Here is a 13,269-nt window from a genome sequence, read left to right as displayed (position 1 = left end):
GAGGTATACATAAAAATAATAATTTGTATTTATATTCGTAAGCTTACTAGTCGGGAACATTGAATTTGTGAGTCTGTTCTATAGATTTCTGAACATTAATTCAATGAATATACAATATGAGAGGAAACACTATCACAAAAAATTTTCAATCTGTTGCTGCCAGAAGAAGGCCGATTAGCCTTTGAAATATATAGCAAATGGCTTTTCACAAATATCTGTCCTCAGGGAATATGGATGAGAGTTTAAAAATGTGTTTTTACGTCTTTTAGTAAGTATGTTGGTGCTATTAACTAAGTCTTGGGGAAGTGCAGGAGAACGCTTCGTGTGTGATTTCTTATTCTCTTAAGTGTAGTTAAATATAGCTAAGCTTTCATATATTTAATTTGACTTCTATTATTTATTTGTGTGTTTATTTATTTATTTATATATTCGATATTCTCAAGTTGCTCGTTTTTCTTTGTCTAACATCTTTTGGCGTATGTAAATTGTACGTACATGTAACCAATCCTGGCGGACAAGGGCTATAACTGTGCTTCTGGAAGAAGCCATCAAACGTGTTCGTGATTCATTTTCACGAAGCCTGAAGAAATTAATTCGTTCCGCTGTCATAGAACTGCAAGCGCCCTGGTCGACGGTGCACAAGGTGCTACATAGATGCACTATGTATGTCCAAATGCATACAAACTGCTATTGTTACAAGCACACGGCGCCAAACAGTATACCCTCAACGAAAAATATTCGCAAAAGCGATTCTTGATTGACTGGCTAAAGATTCCGAGTTTGTTACCACATCTTTGTTCTTTGAATGCTTCAACTTTTCATGTTTCTGGGCAAATAAATAGACAGAGTGTCAGAATTTCGGGAGTTTGAAATTCCTCTCTGGATTCTTGAGAGAGAAGTGATAAAGAGAACAAATGGAGCGGTGTTACTCGAATTCTTGGATCATTTTCTTTAGTGCGAAAGAATATAGTGATGGCAAATTTTTACTTGGATGTTTAGCGTGGATATGTTGTTCCACAGTTGGAGAACTTTCAACCAAGCGCAATGTATACACCGAGACAAAGGTGCAGGACATCAATGACCTAAACTCCAGGTTCAATAATGCCGTTTCGGGCATCACAGAAGAGCTTGTTTGGAACTGGAATTTCGGCCATGTGCAGCCACATTTGTCTCTTTCATGCAGTGTATCTGCATTAAATATACAAAGTTGTAGGGAGAATTTTTGAACATCCTGAACTCGTTGTAATTTCTTGGTAAAAAGTTGCAGAAACATGTGGTGATATGAGTATTACCGCTGCTTCAAGGCAGAACAGAATGTGAACAAGCTTCTTTCTTTCCTTTTTATTTTTATATTATTATTATTATTATTATTATTATTAACTTAAAGATGACATGTGTTAGATTCAATTAGTCTCTTCGGGTTTGTATTTAGATGGCCTTATCCTGACTAAAAACTGGCTATTATTTAGTACTGTGAAGAACGTCTAGAAGTCGAGTCGGATGGAACCCGATTTTTGATTTGTTTCTAGATTGTATGGTTTAAATCGTTCGCTGTAGAAGAGTGTGATGTATTACGTACTTGTGCCTCTAAACTTCGTGTGTCATTTTAAGAAATTTCTCCTTGATTTCCTTTTTAAATATAACGACTATTTTCTATACGATAAACATTATGAAATAACTTGTATGTTATTCCGATAAATCTACGGAAGTTTAGCTGTATAGATACAGATAATTATATTCTGTATTACAAATTATTCAGTAGATTTTTTTGATGCTTGTGTCGTGTAATATAGCAAATTACACTAGGTTTCAGGAACTGAATTTTAATGAACACTTGTGGAAGAGAGGTATTAGATTTCTAAATGTGTAAAATAATGTGCCAGAGAATTTGAATGAACTTGGGAGATCTGGAACCATGAGAAGTTCTAGAATGATAAAGAATCTCAGTCTATTGTTTAAATGGAATTTAACATTTATTTTTCAACCCAAGATTTTATAAAATATTGATCGAACTTAGACCGAAGTCCATGCGCCTTCAGCGAGAAAATCGGCTTCACTAAAGACATTATAGAATGTACAGATGATGCAAGACATGGATCAGTTAAGACACACAACGTTTCCACTCTCTCTCAGACATAGACGTGAAGTCGAGTTTCACATTGCTTTGCGTTGAATTTTCAAAAGGATACATTTGTATGCTAATGTCGGATGTTTCCATCTGATTGTGTTATGACAACTCACATAATTGGTCTATTTAATAAGGCCACGTTACACTATTATTTCGCCACGTCTTTGTTTTTATTTTCAGATCAGAACTGGGTAGAATAACGTTGGATACTGTTTTCCAAGAAAGAGAAAGCTTGAATGTTGGTATTGTAGCTGCCATCAATAAGGCTAGTGAAGCATGGGGAATTACATGCTTGAGATACGAAATTCGTAAGTAGTTTCATTAAAAAGCTATATATATATATATATATCAAGCAAAGTAAATTATTATGGTTCCATTCTTACTAGTTGTTATGGAAAAATGAAATAAAATCTTCAGTTTTACGTCCCACGATTATGCCAGCTAGGCTAAGGAAACTGTGATGATGAGAAATGAATGCAATGGTGGAATGAATAAAGTGAGAGAAAACTAGAGAACCCCGAGAAAACCCACTTGACGCGAGCTGGGATCAAACCCACGCAGCAGAGGTGAGCCATCATGCTCCCAGTTCTTATGGTTCCAGTTATATTTAGTTTTCCATATGATGAAGATGCAAGTATATTTATTTCCTGATTTCTTTTTTTGTAAACTGCATGTATATATTCATGTTTTTGTTTAACTTCAGAGTAAACACTATTCATATATCGTCGCATTGTTTGACATTCATGTTGATACACATTTACAACCAATCAATGACAAGAATTTAAGTAAATTCATCAGTAAGGGCTGTTTTCACTAGATATAGTTCACACGAGAAGCGTCACTCATTTTAAATATTTGCAGGTTTTTATTTATTTGCTCTGTAATAACAACTATGGAAGATGAGATTTTCTATTTAATACAAGATCACGAACGTGTAAGATTTTGCTTGTCGATAAGAAGTTAGTTTTACATAAATTTTATGGAAGTGTAATTATCATATTATTCAAAGAAAAGATGACCAGAAGCAAATGTAATTCTTCGTTAGGAAAAGTCTGTTTATTTGTTTATTTTTCATTTCTTGTTTTGTTTTGCACTAAAAGTATTAAAGTATACAGAAACTTACTCCATAAATATCTTTGAACAAAGATGTTCAAACAAAAAAATAAATAAATAAATAAAAAATAAAACAGATATAAAACAAAACAAAATTCCAAATCAAAATTGTCAAAGTAACAACTCTGAAATCCAAATTTTCAAACTAAAAATGTTGAAACAAAGTTTTTAAAATCAAACATTAACGAAAATTTTTTAAGCAACTTAGGAACTTTAAAAAAAAAAGAAAAAAAAAAGTATTAAACAAAGGTTGAAAAGTGATCAACTAATCACATTGCATCAAGAGTAACTTTCCATTGATCAGCCACTCAGATTCTACCAAGAAGGTTTTAAGGTGAGTTGTAACTTAAGTTCTAAGTGTGAAATTGTTATGTATGTCAATAGATTGCAATAATTATCTATCAGGTTTTAAGTATGAAGTTTGGAGTTTGGAGTAATGATAACCAGTCAGATTTCACTAAAGATAAGTTTTTACCAATGAGCTTAGACTATGAGTTACAACTAAAGTTCAAAACGTGAAATTGTTACTGTTTCAAATCAGTCGGTATTAATAGTTACCTATCTGGTTCGAAGTCCTAAATTTCTACACCATTGACCTTAGACTATAAGTTGTCCATAAATTTGAAAGTGTTTAGATAATATATGAGTTTAGCGTCATGCTGCTGTGCCTTGCCCCCTTCGGTCGTGAGAATTCTGGGCTCTTGGTGCAAATATAGTCCTTTTGTATTTGGGTTTCTTTCCTGTCATAACCCGGGTTTCTTTCCAGCACTGCATTTAGTTTCTTTCGAACTTTTCTCCTACATCTCCACACACACCTTGCAGCAGTCTCTTTGCACCCTCTATGATTTATTTCCATGGATTCCGGAAGAGGCCGCCCAACAGTCTCTAGCTTTTGAATGCTTGTAGATAGCCAACCAAAATTGCTGTCTATGTATGCGATATCACACGCTACTTTTGAGTCATTAAACAGTTTCTGAGCAATGCCAACTGACACAGCAGACTCCGATGGAAATGAATGAACAACAGGCTTAATTTTTTGAAAATGTTCATTGTAGAAATGTACTGCCTGTTTCCAAGTGCCCCATCGCGTTAGCACAGGCTCCGGAGGAAGTGGCACGTCTGGCAGTTGATCTCTGTAAACTTGAACACGTTGTGGCGCCTTAACAAACATTTTTTTTTTTTTCCGTGGAAGAAACTAGTTGATTTACTTCGCAAATGTTGTCTCTCACCTCTTTAGCAACACGCTGAAGAGTATGGGCCATACAGGTGAAATAAATTAAGTGAGGGTAAAAAACTGTAAGTGCTCTAGCCGCTTTTAACATGTACGCTGCACTGTCTGTATAGAGAACAAGGACTTTTTCTTCCTGAACTCCTCCCGGTCACAACACTTTAAGACCATCGTTTACAAAGCAAGCAATCGTGGAATGATTCGTGTGTTACAGCAATTTACTCGCAATAAGATGGGATTTAGATGAAGCATCTTCACTTAACTTTCCAATCACTAAATTTCCTACATAACATTCCAAAACGTCTGTTGTTTCGCCCACAGAAATCCAAATATATATATATGAACTACCTATTTCTGCCCTAATGGTATCTATAGCTTCCCTATAACAAACTTTGAGATAACACTTTCGAAGAGTGGATTCGTCAGGAATTCGACGCCCGCAGTACTTCTCCAGAAAAGCACGGTATTTTGGCACTTGAACCAGTGCCGTGCTGTGAAAAATCAGCGCCCGGGGCGAGAGTATACGACAGCGCCCCCATACATATATATTCCAAGTAATTTTTCCTTTCTTTTGCCCCTTTTTCTCCCGATTTTTTCGCCCCCTCACTTCGGCGCCCGGGGTCGTCGCCCCGCTCGCCCCCCCCCCCCCCTCCCGACACGGCCCTGACTTGAACTTTGTTCCAAGGAATGTTTGATGCTATCATTGCTTGGCACAAGTCTTTGAAAAGCTCACTCACTGAAGTATCTTGATGCATTTGTGTCAAGAGTACTTGTTTTTTTGCAGTTCGCAAATTTTTATTTCTTGCATGGAGTGCACTTGGTACATGTTGTAACTGAGATTTCATTGAACATCCATTTTTTTTTAATTTTTTTTTTTTTTATTTTTTATCACACACTTGGCACAACATCACTTTACTATCCATAGTAAACGCATCATCGATAGTTACCCACGACAGCAATTTCGCGGATAAAGTTGAGGCAACTGGAGCCATTTCTAACTTCGACGGTCGATACAGAACACGTGCGTTTTGCAACTGCAATACTAGAGTATTGTCCTCCTGTCATTCAGTTGAACAAGCGAAGTTCTTTGAAAGCTTAGGTTACCTCCTATGATATTGCAATTGTCGCCAGCTTCTTGGAACGAACTCTTGCAGTAAATTCCTGGAAGCACACTAGCATACAGTTTTAACTTGAATTTACAACGATATTGTATATCTATGCGATAAATTACTTCCATTTTCGTACCGGTAACATTGGGTTCAGTTCTATTCTCATTACAATAGAATCTTGTATTATTTCTCGCATTAACCCTTTTGTGGGCAATGGGAAGAAGAGTTCCCGCCAAGGGAACATAGGTATGCTCTTATTTGCTCCACTGGGAAGCGATATTCTCATTGGTTATGAGTCGTTTTCACCACGGAAATGGGAATTACATTAGAGAAATCATTTCTTTTGATAGCTTGGTTATTTTGAGTGCGTGTTTGGTAACATGGAGGAGGTATCGTTCCATCACTTGTAGAAAAAATTGGCCTACGAAAGGGTTAAGAACACCTTCTTCTCTGACATTGGTGTTGCGAACAGGTACATAACTAACTTGATTACGATTAGCATAGGCTTGATTTCGATTACTATTAGCTCGCAGCATAAATCGACTCAAAATTTAGCACTATCATAATAAGGTGATTGAAATTAACGCATTGTGCAGAAATCAACAATGCTATTACTCTTGATTCATGTTGGTATGGATTAATTAACTTCAATTCATTATATACGGATATTACAAAATCAGTAAGACTCTTATCCAATTTTGGGTTATAATGTCTATTTCGAACTAAGGCGTCTCTATTGGCCAACATGAAATCATTTTCAAAATTGGAAAGTAAGGCATTTTTAAAATCTAAATAATTATGTAAATTACTTCTGATTGCTTTAAACTATATGGAACACGGTGGTAATAAAACTTGAGGCAGAATTTTCAAAAATTTAGATCGGTCTACTCCAATTAACTCACATTCTTCCTCGAACTTTACTAGGAATGTGCTGGCCGGGATGTCATCTGTCTTTCCACTAAATTTTGTTAGAGATCTAATTTCACTGAATCGAAAATGATTACCTATACTATAACGCTTACAATGCTTAGGATTTACGGGAATGCGTTTCCGGCGCTGAGATGGATGATTTCTTCTCCCACCTCTCTCTATAGTAGCTTCACTATCGTCTTGTTCTGAATATCCTTCCGATAAATTATTATCTTCCACTACTGCTCTAGATTCATGTGAAATAGGTTCACCGTTGATAGCCGAAACTCGATCACTATTTGGAGTATTAAATTTCTCTTTGATCGCATTTACTTCTTGCAATTCCCGGATCTGATTGGTATGCTCATTAACTACAGTTTCCACAACTTCCACCGAACTTTGTACATTAGCAAATCGATGTAAAATCGGTTCCATCTTATGATCTGTTTGTTCTAATTTGGAATGTATTTCTTGATTTATTTGCTCAAATTTAGCATCCACCTGTTGTGTTAGTTGATGTGTTATGGATTGAGTTATTTGGAGGGATATTTGCTCTAGTTGAGTATTCATTTTTTTGCTGTTGCTGAGATATTTGCTGGCCAAGCTGTCTTATAAGATCAGCCGCGTTCGTTGAAGAGTTCATACTTGTTAGCTCTACATCACCACCTTCTTCATGTATATTTTTATTTCCAGAAACACTCATTTTTATGTTTCTGTGAATTCTTTTCCCACTTTGAGCAAATTATACTCCGTGTTGAATACTATGCTGAGACTGCTTTACTATACTTCAAAACTAATCTCAATGGAAGAAATAAGTTATATAGTATGTCAGCATATATTGAGTTGATTCGTCAATGAGCTCCCATAATATTGATTTAAAGAATCTATTTTAGGACCTAAATAATTAATAAAGTGATCCTTTTTTTTTTATTTGTATTAGTCCTCTTCGTCGATAATTTTATACAATTAAAATGGAATTAGTTGTTAAATAAATATAAGAATGAGATAAAATGAAATTAATATATATGTATTGTAATTTATATATATACGAGGGCTATTCGAAAAGTAATGTAACCATGTATGTAAAATTATGTAACGGTCCAGGATTCTTAAATTGTAACCAATTCAAGAAGTCACCGTCGAGAACCATATATACAACGATATTTTATATCTATGCGATAAATTACTTCCATTTTCGTATCTGGATTTGGGCAACGGTGCGTAAAAGTACACAATCTGTTGAGTAGAAGAAGAAAAAAAGAGATAATATGTTGTTGATTCTAAAATATAAAGAAATAAGATTTAATCGTAGTAGCTAAAATTCTATGTTGGTTTTAAATGTATAAACTGTACTCCTAGTTACCTAGTAAATAGTTGTTTAAAGGTTGCTATGATGACTGAAAAAGATTATTATTAATGGAGTTGTGAAAAGAATAATAAAAAGGTAATAGAGATATAAGTGACGTGTCTGATTTAGAGTAGTTTAATCGTGTTGACATATTTTAAAATCTACACGAACTGTGGGCTAAATGTTACGTGTAAGAATAATAAGTTAATAATCGTTACAAATTGCAGGATTTGCTTTCATCTTTTTTCCCGTCCGATCTCCAATAACAATCAAATAGTCTTCATTTTAGGAATTTCCTGGCCAGTCGCCTGTTAGCCACATGATCTGTCTTCCTCCAGAGTTGAGAATAAAGGGCGGTGCTAAGGCTAAAGGGCTAAGGCCCGGAGGGAGGATTTTTACGTGTTTCTTCTTAGTGATGATTAGTGATGATCTTCGACATAAGAAAGGAATTTTGTGGAGTACACTGATAATAAATAATCTTGACAGTCTACAGCATGGTGATACTTTGTTTGAGAATAAGAACTCTGGGCATTCATTTTCCAGCGAGTTGGTGTATGTTTAATTCATATGACAATTACCTGCACCGCATTATATAACACATTTGTAATTGCAACAATGTCTCTAATGGTTCTTTGACGATTCTCATGGAGAAATAACCGAATTTTCACACATTTTCAGGGGTTGAGCTCTTGAAAAATCGGTCTGTTCTGTTATGGTCATCAAGTGTTGTACTCTTCTGCCCTTCGTGAAGCGTACATCCCACTCGAAAAACTTCACACGATTCTTAGCCACATTTCATAAAGCATTCGCTCCAGATTTGCCAAGTTTGACGTAGGATTTGATGTTTGCTCTGCTCCAATGACTTTCATGCACATATAGCAAATGTGACTGCGAACGTGATCACAATAAGTTGTGTTTGACAATCTTAATATTCACATAGCGACTCCACTTGTAGTACTCCAGGTTTGCACTCCACACTACAGACATCAGTTCATGTATTATATTTTAATTTAATTATTTTCTACACGTTATGTAATTTTATTTTCATATTTCATGCTATAATTTAGTGTGTATAATCGCACCTATATCATAAATCTGAGCCCATAAGCTTACTTCTTTATGTGAAGTATGACTGGAATCTAGCGAAAAAGTCTAATTCTGGCACCTGAACAGGAAGAAAAGAAAGAAAATGTAAGAATTAAGTATACACACAAGATTTCAAAACAAAAAGTTTACAGACAACTTTAATTTTCTTTGAGATTTAAGATTATCTCCAGCAAAATTATTTAATATTAACAATAAGAATAATTTGTTCAACTAGAAAGGTTATATGATGAGTTGCTGAAAACTTATTTTCTTCGGGGAATGTATGCTTGACATCGTTCTGTCACATAACTAAAATGAACTGTTTTTGCTAACAAGTTTTGGATGTTCGTCAAAATTCTCAGTAGGAAATTGAATATTGAAGTCCGACTTGAAATAACTAACATAGTCTCACGTAAATACTATTCAGCAAAGTAAAAGGTAAATATACGAATCATAAGACCAAGTACTATTAAATGTCTACAAATAAAATAATTACATACTTGAGTATTCCAGAGTGTGTTCGTAAGGAAAAGTTTCGTTAAGCTAAGAGCACATTAAACTTCATAACAATGTACTTACCCGACATACCTTCAGCGTGGAATCAAGGATAGCATATTTTCTATATAAAAAAAAATGCAATGTAGTAGAGTCTACGATATGCATGAAGTTAAATGAATAGATGAAGTTACATTTGAAGGTTAAATAAATATATACATGTAAATAATGAGGGCAACAGAATAAGTAATTTAATTAATAATTTAAAAATCATGCATTCGAAATTATATCATAAATAATATAATAAAAGAATAAATAAGAAAGGGAAGATAAAGAGATAAGAAAAAGGAGAATACCTAAACTAAATACTCACCTGGTATACGCTGAAGAGGAATCCATTGATTTTTGTAATCGATGAAACACCTAGGAAGCGAGACAAGAGAACGCTACCAAAAAGAAATAAATCAAGATTAAAATACGAAATAGAAACACCTCAGCCTAACGATTTCTTTACAAGATAGAAACACTAACGACTGGAACTAAGATATGCACAACGTGAAGAAATACATGTATTACGATGCGATAAAGCTTTTTTTATTATTATTATTATTATTTATTCACTTACCTTGCTGATGGAGTATATGTAGACGATGCTTCTTGAATGTTACATGTTCCACACACTGTAATTGGTTCAGTTTTACAATAATGATCAATTGAAATTTTAATATTATTGCGAAGTTATTTCATGGTTTTCTTAGCTTACGCTGAGTTCGTCACAGTATCTGTTAAAACTCCGTGCGATGTGAAATCAACGCCTTCCTTATGATCCCAGGCCTCCCTTATTCATTCAAGAACCAGGACATCGCGTTACTGATGCGTAATACAAGCAATTCCTCGCTGCAGCTGTCGGATTAACCTTCGTTCATTGGACATCGTAGGGGATTATACCTCGTTGTAGGTTTTACAGGAATACGGGTACCCATTAAAGAACAACGTCAGTTAACATCTGTGAGTGGAGAAGACGTACGACATAGCGTACACCCACGCACGTGAAGAAATAGAATGTCAAAACCGTGCGTGTAAATAAGGATGAGGCCACCACACACTTTGGCTCTTGAATGGCGACATTCTCTATTCTCAACCACAAGGTGCTCATGTACATGCTAAATCTGTGAAACTATTCTCGAAAATTTGGATGCAACCATTTATCTGAGACTGAATAAGAATATAATAGAGTTCGATAATGCAAAACTTCTGATTTCCCAAGTGCTTATTAGTTCGTGTTTCAATGTTATTTCTGTATTTATAATATAATAATAATAGCAAAATATTTTAAAATTAATAAATTATTCAAGATTTGTGGAATTGATAATCAGTTCCTGGATTGACCCGAAAACAAGGAAAGTCGCATTTGCCCTGGGTTGAAACATCGCGGCTTATCGTGAATAAGGAACCAAAAAGGAAGAGAAGATAAATAAAGACTGAATGCAAGTTCTTTTTCAAATTTTAGTTAGTCTTCTGGCAAACGCTATCTGTCGCTTTATACAGTAATTATGTCACACTTAGTACTAACAACCATATGAAGACCTTTGAAATGTGTGATAATGATTTCTACAAATGACTTCTCAGGGTGTCTATCGGTCACGAATGTCACGAAAAAGTCACGAAATCAGAAAATGGTCACGAAAGTCAAGAAAAAGTCACGAACTTTAGTTTTTGGGTCACGATTTTTTTTAATCTGTACAAATATAAGTAGATACGGGAAATTTTTTTCTATAAAATATCAATTTAGATATGTAATTTTTAGATTAGTGGATTTGTGAGTGTGGTTAGTTACCAAACAAAACAGACTATATACAGTGAATATTCTAAAAGTGAGTGAGAAAACACCTTTTTATCGCTCCAGGGAACAGCCGTTGAAAGTAAATATAAGATAGAGATAAGTGCTAAAGAATATAGGTACTGTTATTAGTTTTTGATTGTTACGAAATTTTATAGTTTGGTAAAGAAAAGGTCACGAAAATTTCATTTTGGAATTTTAGTAGACACCCTGTCTCTCTAATTTCGTTCACATCTTTTAAAAGGATATCCTGGTCAACCTTAACCACAGCTGCTCTGATCCGATTCTTCAGAACATCATGATTAGTTGGCAAGGATCGTTTCTGCAGCACTTTCCACGGTGTCGATTATGGTATACCAAGTTCTCTGCCTGTCTTTACAGTCGATGTGCTGAGGCTTCGCACATGAGCTTCTTGTACGCGCGCCTAGAGGTCAAATCGATATACTAAACCCTTTCATGATATCTGAAAGGAAACTCGATGAGTTTTTTTCATGCTGTAAGTTGCAGTACTCTACGCCTTGTACTTTCAGCTAGTAGCCCTGGATTTAAGATCTAGTTAATTTGCTGCAATTCATAAATTTATATTTAATTAGGAAGTTTTAGTTCTCTCGCATAATGAAGAGTATAAAAATGTTGATATGTGTAGCGTATTTTGCGTATGTACGATTGTAATGCATTAGTGTGAATCCCTTTGTAATTATACTGAAAAAAGTTCATTATTTTTCTAAGTCATTATTTCACATAATCTTTCTTTAAACCAGTGATTCTATAAATAAGACATAATTATTTTGTGTATTCTAGGTGATATTAAACTTCCCTCACGTGTTCAGGAAGCTATGCAAATGCAGGTGGAAGCAGAGAGGAAGAAACGAGCAGCCATTCTGGAGTCAGAAGGTATAAGAGAAGCTGATATTAACGTTGCAGAAGGCAAAAGGCAAGCAAGAATATTAGCATCAGGTACGAATAAAACATTAAAATGTAATTTTATTACGTATGTATACTTATTTTCCTTGTATCTATAAGTCCTTTAATTAACTTCTTAATACTTATTAAAATTGTACTTAACCCAAAAACACCCTTTATTTATTCAACTGTGTAAGTTTTGCCAAGTGGTTATTGCCATGCTCAACACAGATCCTTTCCAAAAAAAAAACTAAAACTGCGTGACGTACTGCATCACCGTTGATTACCCTTTCCTATATCCCCAACTTACGCATTTCCAGTAGTCTTTAAACTAAATTATCCATAGCCTTTATGGCTTTTCTTTATTTGCATTAACTAGGATCTTGTACAGCTGGCGATTTGTAATTAATGAAATATTGCTTTGAAATTCTCACCTTTTTCTTCTTCACCCGTACCTCATTTCATTTCACTTCACTGATAAACATAATAGGTTGATGAATGCTTGACATAAATAGAATTTTGTGTAAGGAACCCTCATATCATTTGACCAATAAGTTTAAAATCTGTTTCCTTAAAACATTCAAATCTAAGTGTATTGCTGAACGAAGTATGAGTCCATGTCTCGTGACTGTTGCTGCGTTCTTCTCTGGCTTCAAGGTTGGAAGGACTAGAGCCATATGCCATCGAAGTGCGAACATCATCTTCGATCGAATATGAATATATAGCACCTGTAAATCTCACGAGATGTTGCTCAACATATCAAAAGGTGTATGTTCAATCCCTGGAGCAATGTTAAGCGACTCACGTAAGCCAGAGTTGAATGTAAGAGCCTTAAAGGAAATATTACAGTGCTCAGTATTGGTGTTATAGAAATTTAATGGGTTCCTTTCAATGCAAGTACGGGAACGATTAAATTCAACAGGATAGTGTGCAGAGACAGAAATTGAACAAAAGTGTCGGCTCAAAATCTTGGGATTAGTCTCCAGAACCTCATCTACTATTAAAGCAAACATATTAGTAATATTACTGTGGCCATTGAATAAGTAAAGTCTGAGCAAAGCGAAGTCTTTGACACATAGAATGCAAAACTGTTGGAAATTCTCGGCAGTG

General features: G+C 34.9%; 1 protein-coding gene across 1 annotated transcript in view; it reads left to right on the top strand.

The window, feature by feature from the left end:
- Stoml2 (stomatin like 2) overlaps positions 1-13,269 on the top strand; it is a 50,749-nt gene that overhangs the window by 22,409 nt on the left and 15,071 nt on the right. The window contains exons 5-6 of the mRNA XM_081748438.1: positions 2,309-2,436; positions 12,058-12,213. Of these exons, the coding sequence (XP_081604564.1) occupies positions 2,309-2,436; positions 12,058-12,213 (284 nt within the window). The remainder of the gene's footprint in view (positions 1-2,308; positions 2,437-12,057; positions 12,214-13,269) is intronic.

The sequence above is a fragment of the Thermobia domestica genome, chromosome 2 (genome assembly GCF_964235325.1).
Source record: "Thermobia domestica chromosome 2, izTheDome1.hap1.1, whole genome shotgun sequence".
Lineage (NCBI taxonomy): Eukaryota > Metazoa > Arthropoda > Insecta > Zygentoma > Lepismatidae > Thermobia > Thermobia domestica.
Note: the sequence above shows the minus strand (reverse complement) of the source record. Positions and strands in the feature narration are given on the sequence as shown.